Below are 25,360 nucleotides of genomic sequence, written 5' to 3' on the forward strand. Positions count from 1 at the left end.
TGGTGGGAGAATTATACAGCCACGCACCCCATTGACACTGTCACATGGGACCAGTTTCAGCAAGCTTTCCGTACAGCTCATGTTTCAGCAGGAGCTATGGCTATGAAGAAGCGTGAGTTCCGTAACCTACGCCAAGGAGGTCGCACCGTAGGCTAGTATGTGGAGGAATTCAGTAAGCTAGCACGTTATGCACCAGATGACGTTGCTACGGATGCAGCCAAGCAGGAAAAGTTTCTGGAAGGACTGAATGACGAGCTGAGTATGCAGTTGATGGTAGCAACCTTCAACAACTACCAGGAGCTAGTAGATAGAGCTCTCATGATTGAAGGGAAGCAACAGCAGATTGAAAACCGTAAGAGGAAGTATGGACAAGGGAAGTATAATTCTGGAGCCCAGCAGAAGCCACGTTTTACCCCGAAGCCGGGAGGACAGTTTTAGCATACCCGTGGAGGAGGTAGTTCGCACAACCATAATGGCTCCAAGAATGGTAGTGGGAATGGAGGAAGCAACGGACAGAACCGCACCAACCCATCTACCCCAGCCAAGAGGGACCTGAGCCAAGTCACTTGTTTTAAGTGCCAGAAGAATGGACATTATGCCAATGAATGTCCCGAAGCCCAAAATAGAAATGGCAATGGAAGCTCTGGGAAGAAGCCGAACCCGTTCAACAAAGGACATGTGAACCACGTGAGCGTGGAGGAGGTTGAAGCTCAGCCTGATGCAGTAATAGGTAAGTTTTTGGTTAAGTCATTTACTGCAACTGTTCTTTTCGATACTGGTGCATCGCATTCATACATATCAAGGGGATTCGTGAATAAGTTTAAGATGTCCACCAAAGTTCTCAGAAACCCTATGTTAGTAACCTCGCCAGGAGCAAAGTATATGGCCACCCAAGGATGTTTTCAGATACCATTGGCCATTGGTAGGCATGTTTTCCCCTCAGATCTCATTGTTTTGGAATCGCAAGGTTTGGATGTGATTCTGGGAATGGATTGGCTATCGTTGTATGGAGGAAACATCGATTGTGCCAGCAAGACGATTTTGCTTACCACCCCAGAAGGAAAACGGATCAAGTATGTATCCAGGCATATGCCGAAGAGGACTCAAGTGAATTCCTTATCAGGAGTTGTACAGGAGGAAGTACCAGTGGTGAAGGATTATCCGGGTGTATTTCCAGAAGAGTTGCCAGGCATGCCACCGGATAGAGACATTGAGTTCTTGATTGAACTTTTGCCAGGCACCGGGCCAATATCTAAGAGACCGTACAGGATGCCCGCTAAGGATTTGGAGGAAATTAAGAAGCAGATCAAGGAGTTACTGGATAAAGGCTATATTCGCCCAAGTTCGTCACCTTGGGGATCACCAGTACTTCTAGTGGAGAAGAAAGATGGATCACTAAGGATGGTTGTCGATTACCGAGGATTGAATGAAGTGACCATCAAAAACAAGTACCCACTGCCAATGATAAATGATTTGTTTGACCGCCTGCAAGGAGCTAAAGTATTTTCCAAGATCGATCTACGATCAGGATACCATCAGTTAAAGATTCGAGAGCAAGATATACCCAAGACGGCATTTACCACCAGATATGGATTGTATGAGTATACCGTTATGTCATTTGGACTGACTAACGCACCTGCCTATTTCATGAACCTGATGAACAAAGTATTTATGGAGTTTTTGGATAAGTTCGTCGTGGTATTCATTGATGATATTTTAATCTTTTCCAAGGATGAGGAAGAGCATGAGGAGCATTTGCGATTGGTACTTGAGAAGCTCAGAGAACATCAGCTATATGCCAAGTTCAGCAAATGTGAGTTTTGGTTGAAGAAAGTTGGATTCCTTGGACATGTTATTTCTGGAGAAGGAATAGCAGTAGACCCCGCCAAGGTTGACACAGTGACAAGTTGGGAATCGCCCACTACAGTTGGAGAAATCCGGAGTTTTCTTGGACTGCAGGATACTACCGGAGATTCATCGAAAATTTCTCAAGGATTGCTAAACCCATGACTGAGCTATTGGAGAAGGACACCAAATTCAATTGGACTGAGGATTGCGAAGCTAGTTTCCAAGAGTTGAAGAAGCGATTGGTTACCTCACCCGTGTTGATTCTGCCAGATCAACGCAAGGACTATGAAGTTTATTGCGACGCTTCTCGTCGAGGACTTGGAGTAGTGCTTATGCAGGAAGGAAGAGTTGTTTCGTATGCTTCACGACAACTTAAACCCCATGAGAATAATTATGCTACGCATGATTTGGAATTAGCAGCCATGGTGCATGCATTGAAGACATGGAGACATTTTCTCATCGGAAACCATTGTGAGGTGTACACGGATCACAAGAGTTTGAAGTACATTTTCACGCAGAAGGAGTTAAACCTCAGACAGAGGAGATGGTTGGAGCTCATCAAGGATTATGACATGAGATTGCATTATCACCCCGGAAAGGCTAACGTAGTAGCAGACGCGTTGAGCCGCAAGAGTCATATCAGCACCCTCATGACAGGAGAGTTACCTCAGGAGTTAGCCGAGGACCTACGCGAGCTATGTTTGGAGATAGTCCCGAGAGGCTATTTAGCGACATTGGAGATTCAGTCTACCTTGATGGAAAGGATCAGAGAAGCTCAGAAGTCAGACAAGAAGATTAAAGAGATAAAGGAGAAGTTGAGCAAAGGAAAAGCCAAGGGATATCGTGAAGATGAGCACGATACCTTATGGTTTGAAGACCGTGTATATGTACCAAATGATCCGGAGATCAGGAAGTTGATTTTGCAGGAAGCCCATGATTCACCGTACTCGATTCACCCAGGGAATACCAAGATGTATTTGGATTTGAAGAACACTTTCTGGTGGACCGGAATGAAGAAGGATATTGCGGGGTATGTAGCAATTTGTGATGTATGTCAGAGAGTGAAGGCAGAGCATCAGAAGCCAGCAGGATTGCTGCAGCCATTGCCGATACCCGAATGGAAGTGGGATAAAATAGGCATGGATTTTATCACAGGATTACCAAGGACTCGTTCAGGCTATGACTCGATATGGGTTGTAGTCGACCGTTTGACGAAAGTGGCTCATTTAATTCCAGTAAAGACCACTTACACCAGTGCTAAGTTGGCTAAGATATACATGACCAGGATCGTATGTTTGCATGGAGTTCCGAGGACCATTGTATCAGATAGAGGAACCCAATTTACCTCGAAGTTTTGGAAGCAGTTACATGAAACATTGGGAACCAGGCTGGAATTTAGTACAGCTTTCATCCACAGACAGATGGACAGACCGAGAGAGTCAACCAGATTTTGGAGGACATGTTGAGAGCTTGTGCACTAGATTATGGATCTAGTTGGGACGACAATTTGCCATATGCAGAGTTTTCGTATAACAACAGTTATCAAACCAGTTTGAAGATGGCCCCTTTCGAAGCTTTGTACGGAAGGAGGTGTAGAACACCGTTGCTATGGGACGAAGTTGGAGACCGTCAGTTGTTTGGACCAGATTTGATTAAGGAGTATGAACAGAAAGTAAGGTTGATTCGCGATAGGCTCAAGGTAGCCCAGTCCAGGCAGAAGAGTTATGCTGATTCTAAACGAAAGGAGACAGTTCACAAAGTCGGAGACCGAGTGTATCTTCGAGTATCACCCCTTTGAGGAGTGAAGCGCTTTGGAGTTAAGGGAAAGTTAGCGCCCCATTTTATCGGACCATACAAAGTGTTGGAACGTATGGGAGAAGTTGCTTACAAGCTGGAATTGCCCGAAGGATTGTCTGAAGTACATGATGTATTTCATGTTTCGCAGTTGAAGAAGTGCCACGCAGAGATGGCTGAGATACCACTGAGAGATACTGTGCCACTGGAAGCGATTCAGTTGGAAAGTGATTTGACTTATGAGGAGAAGCCAGTTAAGATTCTCGAGTATGCCAGCCGAGTTACCCGCAGCAAGGTCATCAAGTTTTGCAAAGTTCAGTGGAGTCACCACACAGAAGATGAGGCCACCTGGGAGCGAGAGGAAGATCTACGGAAAAACCACTCCCACCTGTTTTCTAGCCAACCCGAATCTCGAGGGCGAGATTCATCTTAAGGGGGGTAGGTTTGTAACATCCCAAATTTTCAATTTGGAATGTTATACATAGATCATCATTGCATATCATGTTTTATTGCATTTTGACAAATCCTCGATAAATCCTAAGCAACTCAAGGACCCTCGGAGAGAGTTGGGGATTTTCTCGAATTTTCTTATTTGATTTTCCAAGCGAGGATTGGGATTTTAATTATTTTTCTCTCCGAAAATAAATATTTCATTTTTAAAATAAACGAGAGGAGAAAATATGACTTCTCCAAAACAATTGAAATACTGGAGGAAAAATGTTAAAATCATTATTTGGAATTTATTGGATTCTATTTGCAATTTTTATTGCATTAAAAAAAATATGCATGTTTTCAAAATATTTATTTTTGATTTTAAAACTGTTCACCCTACTCTAGATTTTCTAACTAGACGGGGAAAATTTATTTCATATTTTTCTGATTTTTATTTATTTTTCTATGCAATTTTCTTCGCGGAACTTTAAAAAAAAACGCCCGCGCCGACTGGGCCAAAGGCCCAGCCGACGGCCCGCGCAGCACGCCGCCCGCCGCCGCCTTTGCCCCTCCTCCAAGCATCCCCCCCACCCTCATATATACCCCCCCCCCCCCCGCCTCTCCCTCTCCCCCCGAACGCCGCCGCACCCCGCCGCCCGCACGCGCCGCCGCCGCCTTGCGCCGCCGCCACCGCCGCACCCCGCCGCCGGGAGCCGCGCCCGAGCCCCGCCCTCGCCGCCGGAGCCTCCGCCCCCGAGCCCCGCACCCCGCCGCCGAGCCGCGCCCGCCGGAGCCCTCGCCGGAGCGAGCCCGTCGAGGTACTGCCGCCGCCGTTCGTCGAGTTGACCGGTTTTCTGAAAAAAAAACCTTTTGTTTTTTTTAAAAAAACCCTAGATCGGTTTTTTTCGGTTTTCTTATTTCACGAGCGTTCACCGAACCGTTCGTTTTAACGAACGCGTTCGTCGGTTTTTCTCTGTTAACGAACGTCCGTTCTTTAACCGTCCGTCCGTTTTTCTTTTCGGCGGATTTTTCCCGTTATTTTCTCAGATTCGATTTCTGATCGAATCTTCGTTTCTGTTTAACTTCTCGCTCGTTTATCGGAATCAGGTGATTCAAGCGCCTGGAGTTTCGTCTCGAAATACTCTTTCCGTTTAACCTACTCGAACAAGATTTTGCCACAGTAAAATTTGACCTAGATCCAGATTAGCAAACGAAGTTTCTTTCTTCCGCCGTTTGACTTTCGTTGCTTCTTTCAAGTTGATTCTTTTTGCAAACCGGAGTTCTTAAGTTGAACTTTCTGGTTGGATCTTTCATTCGAGTTTTACCGGTGCATTAGTTAAGTACTGATTGTATGCTTGTTTGTTTGCGATAGAGTACCCGGAGTGTGCCGCTTGTTACTTCGAATCGCTAGGTTTTGCGGATCATCAGCAAGGCAAGTAACACTTTGATCATACCCCGTTCATACCCAGTTTTATTGCATTAGATCTATTCCTTCAAACACATTGCATGATTAGGATCTAATAAACTGTGGGTATTGGGAAGTAGTTGAGGTAGTACCTATTACCTGTTTTTCTATCAAACCCTTGGGAGTTACTTCTACGTTGTTTTTATTATTGCCATGCTATGCTCGTAGACGTGGATTGGGTTTGAGTGAAATTCATGACAGATGTGAGATTGTTAAATAATGGTTTACTTAAGGTGGCAACTTAAACTCACATCTGGGTGGATTGAGGTACCTGGGTATTCCAGGATTGCCTATTTTTCTTTTGGACCGCCACCCAGGTTCAAAGGGATCATGAGATTTTTCATGCTAGAAACTTCCGTGTGCAGCCGCAAGCTATTATGGGCTCTAGCATAGTTGTTTAAGTTGTGTGAACTCTTACAGTGGTAGACTAGCAGATGTAGGGGAAAGTAGGTGTAACGGTCTACCCATACGTAAGGTGCAAACACTTCTGAAAGACTGTGTCTTGGTCATCCGTTACTCAAACACCATGTAGTGCGAGTAATCCAACGGAGGAGATCAAGTCTTGTGGGAAAAGTGCACAAACCTCTGCAGAGTGTACAAACTGATCATGATTAGCCGTGTCTCCGGTTATGGACAACTTGAGTATCTAGTACTTGGATGATCATGTGAATCTCAACACTATGTTACTTCTAATTAATTTTGTTGGGTTATTGATGACTTTTTAATTGGGATTGAGATGCTGTCAACCATCTCAATGTTTCACAACCACCATGATAGTTAAATAAAATTTATTCCTTTGTAGTAGGATAAAATTGGCTTTTCGCAAAACTGTAACCATAGAGCTTTCCACCAGCCATAAATGCATATAGAATAGCATTATTATTGTTCATTGTTCTCTATGTGTTACATTGCCAGCATATCCTATGTGCTGACCCGTTTTCGGGCTGCAACGTTTCATGTTGCAGACTTTTCAGACGACGAGTAAGGTGCCTTAGGTCGTGGTCTTATACTCAGTGATGCCGCTGGAGTTGATGGACTCACTTATCTTCCAAGCCTTCCGCTGTTATCGTTATTAGATGGCCTTAAGCCATGTTTATCATACTTAATCTCTTTAGAGATATTCGATGTAATAAGTGTGTGATTGCTACTCTGTTATAAATCCTCCATTTGTACTGTGCGTGTCAGCATTACTGATCCAGGGATGACACTGGTGCACAGCAGCACAGGCCATTTGAGGTCTAGTCGCTACACGGCAGGGCCCGCCGCCTCCTCGCGCGGCGGCAGGTGCCACGTGTCGCCTGCCGCCACTGTCAGGAGGTCCTTTTTGTCAAATATATACACGGGTAGTCTTTTTTGACAATTCTATTGGACAGAGGGTCCTTTTGGACAAAAAATCCGGCCGGCCGGGCTGCTAGCTAAGCTAGCTCAACCAAACCAGTTCGAGTGAATGAACAACCAAACCAGTTCGGGAGTACTAGTACTAGTAATGAGCGTGGAATAAATTGGACGGCAGGTTGCATGGAGACGGCCGGGCATGCATGCACCGACTCTCGATGAATGCGTATTTCAATTAACTGGCAAATCTTTCTTGCCAAACAGCAGGCACATGCCTATACGAAGCGCCATTTACCACTGCACTTGGATCTCGCGTCACCGCCTCACCGGCCGTCTATAAATGAAGAGGATCGCATATGAACTTGCGTAGTCGATCCATCATCCATCCCCTGACGCAGACATCGATCAAGATCGAGAGAGCCGACCGGTCGACCATGGCGAGGTCTGCTGGTCGGTGGGCCGTTGCGCCGGCGATAGTGCTGCTGCTGCTGACCACGGCGTCATCAGCATCGGCAGCAGCAGGTGTCGATTCAGCAACGACGGCACCGGCCAAGGTGTGGCAGCTCCCTCCAAGATTCCCTACAGAGCCCTTCCCGGTGCCAAAGCCCCCTTCTTCGTCGTCGTGGAAGGCGGTGAAATCGTCTCTTCCTCCTCGCCACCGCCTCCCCACGGAACCGCCGTCGGAAAAGCATACGTAAGATGATAATACCTACTCCAACTAGTATGCGGCTGCACAAGAATCTGCATCCATGGTGCCGCCCTTGATCAGTTGATCTATCCGTGTGAGTGTGGGTTCACGTAGTCGTTCTGTTGCAAGCTATGTGTTGATGTGTGCTTATGGTGTGCTTGTTCGAAAGACGTACTGGTCAGTGTACGGATGTATTGTACTGCACCCGTGTTGTGCTTATTATTATGGAATAAAAAGACAGGCGAATCTGCTCTCCTACGCTGGGCTTTGTTAATCAATTCATCCTTCTGATACCCATATATATTGCCTTGTTTCTGGTATTGCAATGAGGGAAAATATAATCAGCTGTCATATCGGAGTCGCCCTGCGTTTGATGATGATATCAATGCATGGAATAGATCATCACTGCATTTTTTTGGAGGTAACCACGTGTATCATTAATCACAAATAAGGAGAATACAAAGCATGCATGAGGAACCGGCGAGAAGGGCCGAGAGGAAACACTGCATTTGACGGTGATTGCTTGCACGTTGTAGCGCATGCACGGCAGAAAGATTTGTTTCCGGAAAAAATTCCGTGGATATCGGTTGTAAACCTCCATCCGTGCGTACTCGGAGCCATCAGCTGCCACGTGTCCAGCCAGAAAATCCGACGGCGCACTCCAAGCGCTTCTTCCGTCGGCTTGACCGTGGGTCGCTCGGCTCTAGATCGTAATGTTCCCAGCTCGTTTCCCCTCGACTCACTGTTCCTCGGCTCAGGCGGCTCAACGGATGGCGAACAGAGTGCCGGCGGCGGCACTTTCTTCCACCGTCACCGTCGCCTACAAGATTCGTCGGGGAAGACTACAGATCACGCGGATCTGGCACACGTGTTCAAGTTGTTCGATTGAAACTGACGACAGCAGCATCACACGGGGGAGCTAGAAGACTCCCGCCAGCAAGCTGAGAAACCCTATGCAGGGCGACGAGCTATCTGCCATGATCGCATGCATCGACGCCACCCCTGACTGGCATGTGGACGTACGGGTGTACGGATTTTTGTTGTAGGAAGGGTGGACGTACAGCTGTATCAGCAGTGCGGGTGCGTCGGCTGGACCTGGAGACGGCGGCGGCGGAGATGGTTGAGTACTGGAGAGCGGATGGGTCGTCCGCCATGGCAGCATGTCTCAGGAGCAGATGGTTCGTCCGCCATGGCCGCCGAAGCACAAGTCCCAGGCTTTGGAGCCGAGCGTGTGGGGATACAAACGAGCTGAGGGAGGTAGTCAGGAGTGGGCGAACGATCGACGTGCGATGCATCGGAAGGACACGTGGCAGCAGATCCCCTCAGGTACGCACGGGAGCCAGTTTACAACCGGTCTGCACGGAATTTTTTTCCGTTGTTTCGCATGCCGCGCGGGAGGTGGCATGCTCCTGGCATCCTCGCGGCTAGAGGCTAGTCAACTCTCAAATATGTACTCCATTTGTAAACAAAAACTTCCTCGGTTCCGTAATATAAGAGTGTTTAGTGTCAAAAATACTCTTATATTATGGGACGGAGGGAGTATAAGATACTTCGACGCATGGAATAAATCATCACCGTGTTTGTCACCTTATCCCAACAAATCAACTCTCGGATTTGTACTCACGTATCTTGTATACCTAAGAGAGTTATTCTGTAAAAAAAAATTATCCTTACTAACTTATTTATTTCGACATGCAAGCATGTCACATCATCATGCAACTATGGATGGGATAAGGCCCACATCAACATGCAACCATGCATGGGAATATATTTTTCATTCTATTTTTCTACTTTATTTAATAAATATTTTTAAACTATGCATAATCAAATATAATAAGACGTGTGTATTTTTATTTTTTTTCTTCACGTCTTATTAATCAAAATATTTACATTTCACACAATTAAATCTCATAGAGATAGATTGCAAATCATCTAGTTACTCTGAATAATACCAAACATTTGACTGATTTTTACTAAATGAACACTATATTTTTTGAGAAAAATAATACAAATATCGAGAAGATATCAATTACAACCGACCTTCGCATCAGAACGATCTAAAGAGAGGTGTAAGAACACACGATCTCACGAACTACTCAAGATATAAAAAATGCAAAACAAAAATTATAACAAAAGAAGTAGAAAATACGATGAACAGATTGGGTGAAACAAACGACAACAGTAACCATCAATGACGGCAGCCACATGTACCATGATGTGTGCTCCTAAACGGCGCTTCCGGAAAGGAATGATGTGCGAGCACCGCCATTGCTATATCTGACTACTGAGGTCAAATCATAGGTTTTCACCTTAGAGAATAGTCAGAGTAAACTTCATCCCAGAGAATACCCACAGACAAATACTGTGCCGGTTTAAGGGTGGACGTTGGAGATACCCTTACTTATTACCATCCGAGTAGAATTGAAAAAGAGACACGAACACTACATGCCTAGCCGCCACGAGCACTACATGCGTAGCCGCCTAGGTTCAGCAGCTTGACAAATGTTTACACTGGAAGCAATTTGTGTGGACCAGTGGCAAATGGGCCGATGGGGAAGCACCGGAGCAGTGGTCAGCTGATGTGCAATGTGCAGGAAATTAAGAGGAAAAAGGAGGGCCAAAAAAGAACCGGTTTAGGATCGGGGTATTGAACCCGACGTGAATCGAACACGCAACCTTCTGATCTGGAGTCAGACGCGCTACCATTGCGCCACGGATCCGGTGTGCTGCTGATCTTTAATTAGGCTACATATGAAGATAATCACACTCAGCCTGTACGTGTTATCCATGTCCTATGCAGGCATGACACATGGTTAAGGAGCCAACATCTTGTTATAGAGTGGGCTTAAACATCTCCGACATGTCTCAGAAGCCACATGCCTTACTTCTGATGACAGAAACCAGCAAATAGAAGTTACTACATAAAATACTCAGTGCACGATTACAATTTACAGAACTCCTTTGAAGGGTGTGGCCATGGCTAAGCAATGCAGGAAGAAACAATACTGATTGGGGATGTGATTTCAGAACAATTACACAGCAGAGTGATAAAGACGCAGAACTGCGTAATTGTAGGAACACATCACACCCGACGCCTTTTTGAGCATAAGTCATGGATGGACACGACGAAATGGAAGTACAGAATGCAACATGATCTTGGTTGCCACTTGATAGCAATGCCACTGCTATACACGTCTGCACACAACTTGATCGGCGGATACATAGCTATACATTACATGATGTTAACTTTATCGCCTGAAGATGGAGGAGCAAACTCTGCTATGGTTGAGTATTTTGGAGCATATTATTTTACAAGATCTCAACAGCACAAAGGCAAAAAAGAAATTACAGGGGCTGGCTCCTGCCGAAAAAATGATTTATGTCATTACTATATTTTGCAGAAAAGAATGCCTTCCTCCCTCCGTCACATCTCCAGGTCTGAAGAAGATCAACGCCCTTACTGGGTGTTGCAAATCCTTGTGACAGCAATTACTGCAGAAAATCAACACAGGTTAAGATGTTAAGTAGATAGAGTAGTTCTCAAAAGATAAACCGGGAGTTCACCGAATTTAAACTAACAGATTTGAATTTCAGGCTTAAGAACATTCTTCTACTACGACTGCACATTCCTAATGCAGCAAACTTTGCAACTGCAAACGGTTAAAGTTAGCAACATTGGTGTTGATGTGGACTGAATTTATCTGACTTCTAAAGAGACGGTGCTCTCCAAATTACAATGTATAAATGCATGTCGTCGAGGTTATGCAGCGCATATGTGTGCATGGACCTCTTGACTCTACTGACAACAATCTAACAGAAAATTTCCCCTTTGGTCCTAGTTCCAATCTGATTTGCAAGTTTGTTTCCCTCCTCTGCACAACACATAATACAGAAATTTCTCCTGTGAACTTCAAAAGGAATTGACACAAGCTACAAATGCTGGAACCAAGTTATGTATTTTAACATTTCACCGGATAATAATGATACAGAAAAGATGTATAGAGACGGCAGAAAAAAAGAGGACCTAAGCATCAGACTTCGAGGTTGACGGAGGGCATCTCGAACTCGGAGGTGATCTCCGCGATCTGCTTGCGGACGCTCATGTCGATGAAGTTGGAGCTGTCGCGGCCGTACTGCACGGTGAATCCGGCGATGAGCTCCGGGTCAAGGCGGGTCTTGATCCGGACGTTGGCGGCGCCGGTGATGTTCTGCACGTGCGTGGCGATCTGCGCGAGGTCCTGCGACTCGAGCTGCACCACGGAGGTGACGACGGCCTCCTCGGTGCCGGTGAGCGCGTTGTAGGCGGTCTCGAACTCGCGCACGATCTGCGGCATCAGGCCCGCGCGGGTGTTGTCGATGACCACGTTGAGGAAGTTGACGGTGTGCGGCTGCAGCTCCGACGACTTGGCGATCTCGTCGATGAGCGCCGTCTTCTCCTCGCGCGGCACGGTGGGGTTGTCGAAGAACTCGGCGATGGCCTCCTCGGCGAAGATCTTCTCCAGCTTCTCCATGTCGGCCACGGTCGCGTCGAGGGAGTCGCTCTCGTAGGCCACCTCCGTGAGCGCGGTCGCGTAGTTCTCGGCCGCGGCCTCGGCGCCGGCGGCGCTGGGCCTGCCGAGGTCGCCGCGGCGGCGGCGGGGCGCGGCGAGGCGGAGGGAGGGGAGCCCGCGCGCGACCGCGCAGGCGAAGGAGGCGGCGCGGGGCGCGGCGGCGGCGGACGAGGGCGACGCGGCCGCGGCCGCCGGGCAGAGGGTGATGGAGGAGGCGAGGCGGAGGGCGGCCATGGCTCGCGTCGTGGAGCGTGGGGTGGGGAGTGGTGCGGGAGCTGGCTTGGCTGGCTCTGGTCTGCTGGGAAGAGGAGAGTGGAAGAGGGGTTTGGGTGGGCAATGGACGGGTGGGATCGGGTGATTGAGAGATCGGACGGCGGAGGGGGGTCGTGGGCGTCCCGCGTGGCCGGAGATGTGTGGCCTGTGGTGGGATGAGGTGGATAAGAAATGGATGACCGTGTGCAACGATGACAGGATAGAGGCGGCACATCAGGCTTCAGACTGCGGGGTTTTCAGTGGTCTATTTATTTGAAAATTTCAGAAGTGTATTTATAGGTTTCAAAACAAAATTCAAACAAATTGGACCATGGACTTACCGGAAGAAATTCCTGGTTTGCCGAAATTTGCGCAAAATATAGAAGGAAGAAATTCAGTCACGGGCTGAACATACAACAGTCATAATATGATCTAAAATGAGAAAATTGCGGCAACGCTATCTGGTGTTATGGATCATCGTATATTTTTCTTCTCAATTTATTAGAAGGACAAGGAGGGGGCTTCTCTCTCTCTCTCTCACACACACACACACACACACAAAAGGGTGGGAGCTCCCCAGCTCCATTACATTGAATGATTGAAATGAAACCACCAATTCATGTTTACAGCAGAGTCTAGCAGAAACATGAAGCCCCAGCAGCCTTTTCTTCCCTTCCTTTTTTTTTTTGGTTTCAGAGTGCAATCCCACACACATGACATATGAGATTTATTTTGGTACACCATTTTTTCTAAAGCAATAAAATATATTGCACTTAAACCTGGTGCTCGCTGCATCATATTCCCTACCTTTCAGAGCCATCGCCATTGTTTGACAGACAGCTTCAAAGATCACTCTCTGGGCTCCAAGGTCTGCTGCTCCTTCTTGCATTTGAGAAAAATGTGTCCCCCATCTTCATCTAGCCGAGAGCACATGGGGCACCTTGTATCCAGAACAGTTCTCCTGCGTTTGATGGTCAGACAGCGGGGTTTTGAGTGATCTGTTTATTTGAAAAATTCTCAAGTGTATTTGTAGGGTTCAAAAGATTCAAACAAATTGGATCACGGGCTTGCTGGGAATACACTATGGGCTGGCAGGAAATTTGTGCAAAATATAGGAGGAAGCAATTCAGTCATGAGCTGAACAAGCAGCACAAATACTACGGTATGATCTAAAATGAGAAAAAAAATGCAGCAACACTATTTGGTCCTATTTATCATTGTAAAATATTTTTCGTGTTGCTTTAAGAGAAGAACAGTGAGGGGTTTCATTGAAATGAAACCACCAAGTCATGTTTGCATCACAGCCCAGAAGAAACATAAAACCTTTTTCTTTTCTTTTTGTTCAGAGTGCAATCCCACGCCTGAGATTTATTTTGAAAACCTGCAGATGCACTTGAGAAAAACAGAAATTAGCCAGAGCTCGATACACAAATGCATTTTCCAATCAGGCTCCACACAACATCGCTGGGCCTGGGCTTGACACGCGGGTAAGAAAGAACAGTGAAATTAATAGGATCGATGGCATCATAGTACTAACACAGTTTAGCAGAGAAGGTTTCAAACTACCACATAGACTACAAATGTCACCAGTTCGTTAAGAAAACAAACTTATCACCAGGAACCAAAACAGAGTCTTGGAAAATAGAGTAGAAACAACTAATTAAACTCAATAAGATGAAACCAAATAGAGCTGCTCCTCCTAATATTTTCCTGCCATCTTTCAGATCAGACCTTCTCTACTCCTGTACCCAGCAAAGCCACAAGTTCAATAACTGCCTTCATACATGACTTCCAAATCCTTCTGATCTGAAATTCATGAATTGAGCTCTCAAGAGCTCCCATGATTTCTCCAAAGTTACTTTATGCAAAGTTAAAATAGGAAAAGCCGTATTCATATCATAGTTGGTGCAGGTGCAACAATGCAAATACATCATTCTCTTCTCTTGCAACAATTTCAAAACAGAATTATGCAGCAACTTCAAGACCCAGTGTACTTAACAAACGAGGATAGATCTTCGCATACCAAAGAAAAAGCTGGATAGGTTACCAAATCGGTAACATTAACAAGCAGTCTTAGTAGCAGGCATCATCCAGCAAGGTCTATAAAGCAGAAAATGAACAACAAACCAACAAGAGTAAATCGTTCAACTCAAGGAAGCATTCCCCCTGCACAGGCAGTCTCATAAGCACCCGGAAGCCGCAGAACACACTCCTCAACGGTCGATGTACCTCTTGAGCAAATCCTTGGCCTTCAGAGCATGTGAGGGTGGCAACAAATGGCATGAATGCCAATGTCGTGTCTGTTAGTTGCCACCAAAAGGCAGCCCTTACTTGGACAATCTACAAGACGCCCCTTGTGAGATGCACTATTGTGATGGTTGATATCATCCCGATCATTCTGCATAGTCACTAGTTTTTGGTCACGCTTCAAATAGCAGATCAGACAGTATATCTTGTTGCCTTTCAGCTTTGACATCTCCTCCCGGAACTGTAAGTGAAGGGATCGCTCCTTTTCCATGTCGTCCGGTTCCTTCATGTATCAGAAAAGAAGTGACAAGAAAGATTACAATAGGATTCCAGATGCATCAAATTAGCTCCAATAAAAAGTAAGGACAAGACAACAAGCATTACTGGACAAGCAAACTGGAGCAAAATTGAATTATGAGGGAGCAGGAATTGCATGCGACATAGTTTCTCTCATTCACCCACAGAAGTTCCATTGCTTAAGCAATTAATTATTATTTTTTTGGAGCAAAAGAGAGGCTTTCCCTCTCCGATTTCATATAAAGAAACCCAGTTGTTCTAGTAACAGACTCCCTTACTTGACTCACAACATACTAAGGCTACTGATCACCTATTTGCAGAATCACCTATTTGCAAAAGGCATATAATTATTGTTACCTCCCAAAGAATCCAGCAACTAAAAATTAGGCAGAATCACCTATTTGCAAATGGCATAAGTGGAATTGTTGCTTAAGTTGTGCAAATTAGGGTGATTATGCACCCATCATCCTAGTCCGAAGCATAAAAAAGTGGGATCATCAAAACTTGCAAGAGACACAATCTCCCATTTGCAAAGTACATAAGGTGTATTTGTTGCTTAAATTCTGCAAATTAGGTGATCATGGAATCATGATCCCAATACGAATCCTTAAACAGCCAGGTCACCAGAACTCGCAAAGTGATAATTATCAGGATATAAAAGAAGTGTAAGCATACAATTCCAGAAGAGAGGGGGAAAGGGATCTTCAATTACTCAAGGTACACCATCAATGCATCGAACATAAACTGAATCTATAGCAAATGAACAGGACTTGAAACCAAAACAGCACATGACAAGGCAAAAAAAACAGTCCATAATTTGCACCTGAGGGATGATGGGAGAAGGGGTCGCAGCAGGGCCGCTGGCCGTGGCAGCAGGGATGCTGGCAGCAGGTGCAGGAGACGAAGCTGGGCTGGCCGTGGCAGCAGGGATGCTGGGAGCAAGTGCACGAGAAGAAGCTGGGCCGCTGGCCGTGGCAGTAGGCCTCACCCGGGCTGCGGGCGGAATACGGCGGCTCGGAGGAGGAGGAGCGGGGCGAGCATGGTGCCGAAACCAGCCCCTCGGCGGACCATGGCGCGGAGCGGGTGGCGGGGCAACAGGGCCGAGGGTGGCCTGGGCATTCCCCCGCTTCCTCTTCCTGCCCACGACTAGGGTAAAGCCACCGTCATCTTCCAGCTTCCCGCCGGTGGCTGGGACCGACAACGCGGGGCCCGTGGGGACGGCAGCCGCCGGGTGGAGGATGATGTCATTGGTGTCCCGGAGGAAGCCGTCCGGTGGGGTAGGGTCCTCGGAGGAGAGCAGCTGTTGGAATATTAGGCAAGTTCGTGATTAATTTCAGTAAATAATTCATGACTAGAAGAGATACTAGCATGCAAAAATCTAGCAAACTAGAAAAACAGCAAGACATGCATAACAGCAGCAAACACGTAACAATAGCTGTAGAAACAGACATGAACAGAGGATGTTGGACGTACTGATCGTTAGCTATTATGGGTGCGACAGGGTTGATGACGATGTTGGCAACGATCTGCTGCTGACGGTGATGAATACGACGATGAGTAGCACCGCCCGACTTGGACGGAAGACGACCCGTGATGACGAATTTGAGCAGTCGCGCACAGCGCTTCCCAAAAACCTAATTCGTCCTCTCCCGATGCAGGATCGCAAAGACGAACGGTTCCGGAGACCTGCTCTCCCACGCGCCGATGCACGCCGGCGTTTGGGATGGAGTAGACTACGATGGCGGCGCAAGTTGTGAGATGAGGCAAAACCCTAGGTGTTTTTCGGTGTGTCTCTGGCCGCAGCCGGTAGCTGTATATATATTAGGACCAGAGGCGGTATTGTGTCACGACCACAATCCCAAACCGACTCGGTTTCTAATTCGTATACTTACCGGACAAGAAATCAAAAACTTGTCTGCCAAGACATAAAAATAAAACGGCAAAAGGAAGCTGCGCTCCTGCAAGGAGACGGACCGGATTCGGCGGACCATTCACGCGCATGTCGCATGTACGCCTCGCCTCGCCACACCCCGGCCAGGCCAGGCGAGCGAGCACGCGCGTGTGGTTTTCCCTTTCTCTTCTCACATACCACTTAGAGTGGTGGAGAGAACCCACTATATAAAGAGGTCCAACTCTTCTTCAACTTCCAAGGTGGGACTAAACTTAGCACCACCACTTGCCATTTTACACATGGGCTTTGAGATTTCAGAAATTGCTATGGGCCTAGCCCATTAATTCTAACAATCCCCCACCAGATCTCAAATACCCATTTAGAGATTTGCCTTCTCTCACCACTTGTTTAATATACCAGTGTTTCACCAGAGACTGTTAAGTTGAACTTCTGCCTAGAACTTTAAGCTACATCCATTCACAACTTGACAATGGACTATGCCTTGAATTTCTAGTTTTGTGTGAACAGGTTTCACTCAAAGTCTTAACCAGTACCTGACCGCCAGTAGGCTACCCTGCGGTTTGGAGCTTATACGTCATACTCCCTGGTCTCTTCGTGAGCTTACTAGAGATCACCCAAACCTCATAGACTGCGACGTTTACAGTCAGAACTCATATAAGTGTGTTCTTTCAAGACTGCTCTGTAGGACAGCATCTTTGCTAATTATAGCCAATAGAACCACATTAAGGCATGTTGCCAACCTGCCTTACAGATCTGAGCCTTACAGCTCTGAGAGTTTTGCATCTTCACTTGGAGACGATCATAAGTTATTACTCTCCTCAGTTAACCAATAGCTTGTTCTTCCCAGATCCTAATTCACGGGATCTCCGATCATAAAGGTTGGGTTACTACTATGGTGTAACATCTATGGGTCTCATACCCATCTCCCTCGATGCAATATCTATCACATTTCGTGATAGTCCCTTTGTAAAGGGATCTGCCAGGTTTTTGTCTGTTTGTATATACGTAACAGTTATTACTCCGGAGTTTCTCAACTTCCTGACAGACTTCAAACGTCTTTTCACGTGTCTTGATGACTTTGCATTATCTTTAGAATTGTTCACTTTAGCGATAACCGTTTGGTTATCACAATTCATAAGAATAGCCGGTACAGGTTTTTCAACAACCGGCAAGTCCATCAAGAGCTCACGCAGCCATTCTGCCTCAACAGTAGCTGTGTCCAAAGCAGTTAATTCTGCTTCCATAGTTGACCTCGTCAATATGGTTTGCTTGCAAGACCTCCATGACACTGCGCCACCACCATGAGTAAATACATACCCACTTGTTGCGTAAAGTACATCAACATCGGAGATCCAATTTGAATCACTATATCCTTCTAGCACAGCAGGATGCCCTGAATAAGTAATTCCGTAACTCATAGTACCTCTCAGATAGCGCAAGACCCTTTCTAGTGCATGCCAATGATCATCACCCGGGTTGGACATGAACCTACTCAGTTTGCTCACAGCAAAAGAGATATCTGGTCTTGTAGCGCTAGCTAAGTACATGAGTGAACCGACAATTTGAGAGTATCTTAATTGATCTCGTTTCTTTCTTGTTCTTTCTGAGTGTCACGCTGGGATCATAAGGTGTTGGAGAAGGCTTCCTATCCATAAAACCGAATCGGTTCAAGACCTTCTCAACATAGTGAGATTGCGTTAATGTAATCCCACTCTCATCCTTAATAAGTTTGATGTTTAGAATTACATCGGCTTCTCCCAGATCTTTCATGTCAAAACTTTTTGATAGAAAAGACTTGACCTCATTAATTGCATTAATGTTTGTACCAAAGATCAGTATGTCGTCCACATACAAACATAATATGACACTATTGCCCCCACCATTGCGATAGTAAACACACCTATCAGCCTCGTTAATGACAAATCCTGCAGAAGTCAGAGTTCTTTCAAACTTCTCATGCCATTGCTTAGGTGCCTGTTTCAGACCATACAAAGATTTTAACAACTTGCACACCTTTCTCTCTTCACCCTTTACCACAAACCCGTCAGGCTGATCCATATAGATCTCCTCTTCCAACTCTCCATTGAGAAAAGCTGTCTTTACATCCATTTGATGAATGATAAGACCATAAGAGGCAGCCAAGGAAAGTAACACTCGAATGGTGGTCATTCTAGCAACGGGTGAATAGGTGTCAAAGTAATCTTCGCCTTCTTTCTGAGTGTAGCCCTTGGCCACTAGCCGCGCCTTGTACTTATCAATAGTACCATCAGGCTTTAGCTTCTTTTTGAACACCCACTTACAGCCCACAGGTTTACAACCATATGGTCTATCAGTTAGTTCCCAAGTTCCATTAGAAAGAATTGAGTCCATCTCATTATGAACAGCTTCTTTCCAATCATCTACATCCGGAGATGCATATGCTTCTGCAATCGTCTTGGGTGTGTCGTCCACAAGGTATACAATGAAATCATCACCAAAGGATTTTGCAATCCTTTGTCTCTTGTTCCTTCTAGGAACTTCATTGTTATCCTTCTCAAGGACTTCCTCATGTGATTGTTCGAAATATTCATCAGTTGTACTAGATTCAGGAATTATCTCAGAAGAAAATCTAGCAATGCTATGCATATCTTTCATAGGAAATATGTTCTCAAAAAATGTTGCATCACGAGATTCCATTATAGTATCAACATGCATATCAGGTACTTCAGATTTTACCACTAAAAACCTATAAGCAATGCTCCGTTGAGCATACCCTAGAAAGACACAATCCACTGTCTTTGGTCCAAGTTTGCGTTTCTTAGGAATAGGAATATTGACCTTTGCCAAACATCCCCAAGTGCGCAAATAAGAAAGTGATGGTTTTCTCCCAACCCACTCCTCATAAGGGGTTTTCTCTTTATTATTGTTGGGAACTCTATTCAGGACATGACATGAAGTCAGTAGAGCCTCCCCCCACCATGCCTTAGATAAACCAGCAGTGTCTAACATGGCATTCACCAAGTCAGTCAATGTGCGGTTTTTCCTCTCGGCCACTCCATTTGATTGAGGTGAATAGGGAGGCGTCCTCTCATGAATAATACCATGTTCCTCACAAAATTCATCAAAAACTTTTGGAAAATACTCTCCACCACGATCGGACCTAAGACGCTTGATCTTTCTCTCTAGTTGATTTTCAACTTCAGCTTTATAGATTTTAAAGTAGTCTAACGCTTCATCTTTAGTTTGCAACAAATAAACATAGCAAAATCTAGTCGCATCATCAATCAAAGTCATGAAATATCTCTTTCCACCTTTTGTCAACACACCATTCATCTCACAAAGATCAGAATGTATGAGTTCTAGAGGTGCCAAGTTTCTCTCCTCGGCAGCCTTATGAGGCTTTCGAGGTTGCTTAGATTGCACACAACTATGGCACTTAGAACCTTTGGCAACTGTGAAGTTCGGAATTAAACTCATGCTGGATAGCCGAGACATTAAACCAAAATTAATATGATATAAACGAGAGTGCCAAATACTTGCATCATCATTAACACTAGCACAAATTTGGTTTATTGACTTATTGCAAAAATCTGAAAGAGAAAAGCGGAACAAGCCTTCGCACTCATAGCCTTTTCCTATAAATTGTCCAAATCTTGACACGATTACTTTATTGGACTCTAAAACTACCTTAAATCCATCTCGACATAGAAGGGAGCCGCTAACTAGATTCTTGTTCATAGTAGGGACATGCTGCACGTTCCTTAGTTGCACGATCTTTCCCGAAGTAAACTTCAGATCCACCGTGCCAATGCCATGAACAGAAGCATGTGACCCATTCCCCATTAGGACGGAAGAATCCCTTGCGACCTGATAAGAAGTAAACAGGGAGATGTCAGCACACACATGAACGTTAGCACCCGAATCAATCCACCACGAAGATGATTGAAATACTGAAAGCACAATAGGTAAATTACCATACCCATCAGTATTGCTAGCGGTCACCATGTTGACAGTCTTGGAGCTTGTTTTCCCTCTGCGGTCTGCACGTTCAGGGCATTCCTTGGAAAAGTGTCCAGGCTTCCCACAGGCGTAGCACTCTAGCTCAGCCTTGTTGAACTTCTTCTTCTTGAAGGTAGTAGTCTTGGTAGGCTTGTTGAAAACAGGTTTGTTCTTCCCTTTGTTCTTGTTCCGTGGGTACCTCTGCACCATGCTAGCAGTAGGCTGAACCTCACCTCCTTTTTCAGTAGTATCTTTAGCCCGAGCTTTTTCCTCAACATCAAGAGATGCAATCAGATTTTCAACTGATATCTCCTGTCTCTTATGCTTCAGAGTTGTGGCGAAATTCCTTCATGAAGGAGGCAACTTTGCAATCATGCACCCAGCCACGAATTTGTCGGGTAGAACACATTTAAGGAGTTCAAGTTCCTTCACAATGCACTGTATCTCATGAGCTTGTTCAACCACAGAACGATTATTCACCATCTTGTAGTCATGATAACTCTCCATGATGTACAGTTCACTGCCTGCATCTGTTGCACCGAATTTTGCATTCAGTGCATCCCACAGAATCTTTCCGTCATTTATGTGCATGTACACATCACACAGACGGTCAGCAAGAACACTCAGAATGCATCCCACAAACATAGTATTGGCTTCCTGGAATTTTCTCCGATCTTCGTCGGTCATTCCCTCTGGAGCACCAACACTAGCATGGAAAACTTTCAGAGCAGTAAGCCAGAGCGTGGTCTTCACCTGCCACCTCTTAAAGTGCACGCCGGTAAACTTATCCGGCCTCTGTGCATCAGCGAATCCAGCCATAGTTAACTCAGGAAATTGCCTATAATTAGGTTTTTGGATTGTTGGAATATTAGGCAAGCTCATGATTAATTCCAGTAAATAATTCATGACTAGAAGAGATACTAGCATGCAAAAATCTAGCAAACTAGAAAAACAGCAAGACATGCATAACAGCAGCAAACACGTAACAATAGCTGTAGAAACAGACATGAACAGAGGATGTTGGACGTACTGATCGTTAGCTATTATGGGTGCGACAGGGTTGATGACGATGTTGGCAATGATCTGCTGCTGACGGCGATGAATACGACGATGAGTAGCACCGCCCGACTTGGACGGAAGACGACCCGTGATGACGAATTTGAGCAGTCGCGCACAGTGCTTCCCAAAAACCTAATTCGTCCTCTCCCGGTGCAGGATCGCAAAGACGAACGGTTCCGGAGACCTGCTCTCCCACGCGCCGATGCACGCCGGCGTTTGGGATGGAGTAGACTACGATGGCGGCGCAAGTTGTGAGATGAGGCAAAACCCTAGGTGTTTTTCGGTGTGTCTCTGGCCGCAGCCGGTAGCTGTATATATATATATTAGGACCAGAGGCGGTATTTTGTCGCGACCACAATCCCAAACCGACTCGGTTTCTAATTCGTATACTTACCGGACAAGAAATCAAAAACTTGTCTGCCAAGACATAAAAATAAAACGGCAAAAGGAAGCTGCGCTCCTGCAAGGAGACGGACCGGATTTCGGCGGACCATTCACGCGCATGTCGCATGTACGCGCCGGCACGGCACGGCACGGCACGGCCCGGCCCGGCCCGGCCCGGCCAGGCGAGGCGAGCGAGCGCGCGCGTGTGGTTTTCCCTTTCTCTTCTCACACACCACTTAGAGTGGTGGAGAGAACCCACTATATAAAGAGGTCCAACTCTTCTTCAACTCCAAGGTGGGACTAAACTTAGCACCACCACTTGCCATTTTACACATGGGCTTTGGGATTTCAGAAATTGCTATGGGCCTAGCCCATTAATTCTAACAGCAGCAACCCGTCGAGGACGATGGTGCTGGTGGGGGAGAGGGCGCCGCGTGTCGGCGTGAGGCCCTCGGCCTCGGCGGCGAGAGGCGCGGGAGGGAGGAGCGCCACGTCGGTGGCTGCGAGGGTGCCGAGTGGCGGCATTAGGTCCTCTGGGGCGATAGGCGCGGGGTGGATGAGGACTGCTTCGGCGGCGGCGCGGTTGACTCGTCGGCGCCGCCGTTTCTTGGATTCTTTGTTTCCCTCCGCCGCCTCCGCCCAGAAAGTTCTCTGGCGCAGGGCAGAGAACAGACGGCGCAGGAAATCGACTAGCCAAGCGCGCGTCGCGGCTCCGGGAAGCTTCATGGCGGCGGTGCGGGGAGGCGGAAGGGAAGCCAGGCGGGGGGGGGGGGGAGGGGGGGGCGGAGGCGGAGCTGGCGCCGAGGGGAGGGGGAAAGGCCGTTGGTTTTCCTCTGCTTCTTTTGGGAGCTGGCCGTTGGTTTCTTTGCGAGCGAGGGGAGAAGGGGGGGTTTTTGTAAAGAGTAAAATGCATTGACGGTCACTGTATTGGGTCTAAAGCTCACTTTGATCACTGTACATAAGAATAAGGCTAATACGGTCACTGAATACGATTTGAGATGATTATATAGTCACTGGCTCATCGTATATCTTTGTATTTTGCCTACTTTGACCAGTCAAACTGCCTATCCTCTGGACCTTTACGTGGGTCCCATCTGTCAGTGGGTTGAATAATAAAAAAATAGGAAAAACTATGCGACAGTGAGGATTTAAACTAGGGTCTTGTCGCTACCGCCAGAAAGATCTAGCCAATTAAACCAGCCGCTCGTTGCGCTAAATAATTAGAAGGCGACCTTATTATTAAGAGTATACATCCGCCGGCATCGATCGGTATTGCGACGCGGCGAGCGCTCGTGAGGCCCGGTACCGGATAACCGGTAGCACGACGTGCACCCCGGCACCGTCCAATCCCACTAGCCATGCCAGGCGGCTGCCGCTTGCTGTGCGCGCGTACTGAGCTTTGTTTGTGCTTGCTTGTGTGTGTACGTTGAGAATGGTGAGAGGCTGCACAGGCGCGCCAAGCTGCCGCACGCTGCGTGTAAACCAGACGCTGAAGGCCCGGAGATACATGGCTGTGGTGAGCACGTGGAAGACATGGCGCGAGGGCTCGGAACCTGAGAGACGGCAGACACATTGGCGAGGCAGGACTCCACGGGTTGCATGGCGAGGTACCGGAGAGATTTCGGTGTGTAGATGGCTGCAATGCGTGTGTGCTGCGTGCACCCTTACATGCTGCTGCGTGCAACCGTGCTGCTACATGCTGCGTGCACCCGGCGTGCACTCTCTGTCTAAAAGAACATGCAAACGAACACCAAAATGTTTCAGTTAAGATTGCTTGAGCATGCGGGTTCCCACTCTGAGATCTCAGGTTTGATCCGGTGCATTTTAATTTACTTTGTTTATTTCTACCTACTGACAGGTTGGACCCACATAAAGGTAGAGAGATTGTTGGCTGACTAGGCTGCATTATATGCCCTAAAGGTAGTTTGACTGGTCAAAGTAGGAAAAATACAGAGTTATACAGTGATCAGTGACCGTATAATTACCTCAAGTCATATTCAGTGACCGTATCGTATTTTTATATACAGTGACCAAAGTACAGTGACCGCTAATGCATTTTACTCTTTTGTAAAGTAGGGTGGAGTTCGGAATTGTACACGGTGAATTTTTTTTCGGTGTCAAGACAGTACAAAGAACACTAGAAGTAAAAATTACATCCAGGTCCATAAACCACCTAGCGACGTCTACAAGCACTAGAGCGAGCCGAAGAAGCGGCGCCGTTATCGCCCCTCCATCACCGGAACCGGGCAAACTTTGTTGCAGTAGACAGTCGGGAATCTTCGTGCTAAGGCTCAATAGGACCAGCGTGCTAGAACAGCAGCCGCCGCCGATGAAGAGAAGCATAGACCGGAAGGATCAGACCTGAAAATCCCACGAACACATACGAACGAAGACCGGATCCAAGTGGATCCACCGAAGACAAACGCCGACCGAATCCCGTGAGATCCGTCGGAGACAAATCTCCACATGCTCTCTGAAGATGCTAGACGAACGAAAACTAGGTGGGGAGAATCTTATTCCAATTTCAGGGAGTCATCGTCGTCGTCTCGTCTTTTTAAATAGGACAAAAACCATAAACAAAAAACACTTAAAGACAAAGTAAGAACCCTCCCATCGGTAAGGGCCGAGATCCACTACGCCTTCGTGGCCTAAGACCACGGAAGACAAAATCGGTCTGCGGCCGCGCTAGCGGGAGGCATGGATTCCTAATCACCTTCGCGCGACCGCACAAGGAGAATTTTTATTTATTTTAATTTCAATGTTCCTAAAGAAGAGTAAGATGTGAACTTGCGCCCAAATTTCACTCCAATCACTGTATTTTTAAAATACGATCACTACAATCATGTACAATGGGACATGATTGTACGACAACCGTTTGTCGTATTGCGCTTGTACGAAGGGGCGTCCACCGGTCCACGAGCTCCATGTAGGCGCGGGGGTTTGGTCATTGTCCTTTAATGAAACATCACATTTGCGTAGGGTGGGGGAGATGGGAAAAAACAAAACACAGGCGTGCCTCTCTCCCACTCAATTCTCCTTCTCTGTAAGGACTATGCCTTCGTGTACCATGAACTGACATTTTTCTCAGCTCAAGACAAGACTGGTTTTCTCACATCTCT

At 46.6% G+C, this 25,360-nt stretch overlaps 1 protein-coding gene and 2 non-coding genes across 3 annotated transcripts; all 3 read right to left on the minus strand.

Moving 5' to 3' along the window:
• Window positions 1–10,210: 10,210 nt before the first annotated feature.
• On the minus strand, window positions 10,211–10,282 carry TRNAW-CCA (transfer RNA tryptophan (anticodon CCA)). The gene has a single exon. It is a non-coding gene; the product is annotated as a tRNA-Trp (tRNA).
• A 376-nt stretch (window positions 10,283–10,658) lies between these two features.
• On the minus strand, window positions 10,659–12,412 carry LOC109762091 (ATP synthase delta chain, chloroplastic). Its single transcript, XM_020320911.4, has 2 exons — window positions 11,587–12,412; window positions 10,659–11,054 (listed from the first exon to the last, which is right to left on the minus strand). Exon 1 carries the CDS (start codon window positions 12,344–12,346, stop codon window positions 11,594–11,596), a length of 753 nt encoding a protein of 250 aa, XP_020176500.1. The 5' UTR covers window positions 12,347–12,412; the 3' UTR covers window positions 10,659–11,054; window positions 11,587–11,593.
• A 417-nt stretch (window positions 12,413–12,829) lies between these two features.
• Window positions 12,830–16,157, minus strand: LOC109762089 (uncharacterized). Its single transcript, XR_012188032.1, has 2 exons — window positions 15,732–16,157; window positions 12,830–14,894 (listed from the first exon to the last, which is right to left on the minus strand). It is a non-coding gene; the product is annotated as an uncharacterized protein (transcript).
• Window positions 16,158–25,360: the final 9,203 nt, after the last annotated feature.

The sequence above is a fragment of the Aegilops tauschii genome, chromosome 6 (assembly GCF_002575655.3).
Source record: "Aegilops tauschii subsp. strangulata cultivar AL8/78 chromosome 6, Aet v6.0, whole genome shotgun sequence".
NCBI classification, from domain to species: domain Eukaryota; kingdom Viridiplantae; phylum Streptophyta; class Magnoliopsida; order Poales; family Poaceae; genus Aegilops; species Aegilops tauschii.

What these genes read in the sequence shown, in the direction of transcription:
- LOC109762091 (XM_020320911.4), bottom strand. Translation starts at nt 12,346, where the DNA reads ATGGCCGCCCTCCGCCTCGCCTCCTCCATCACCCTCTGCCCGGCGGCC.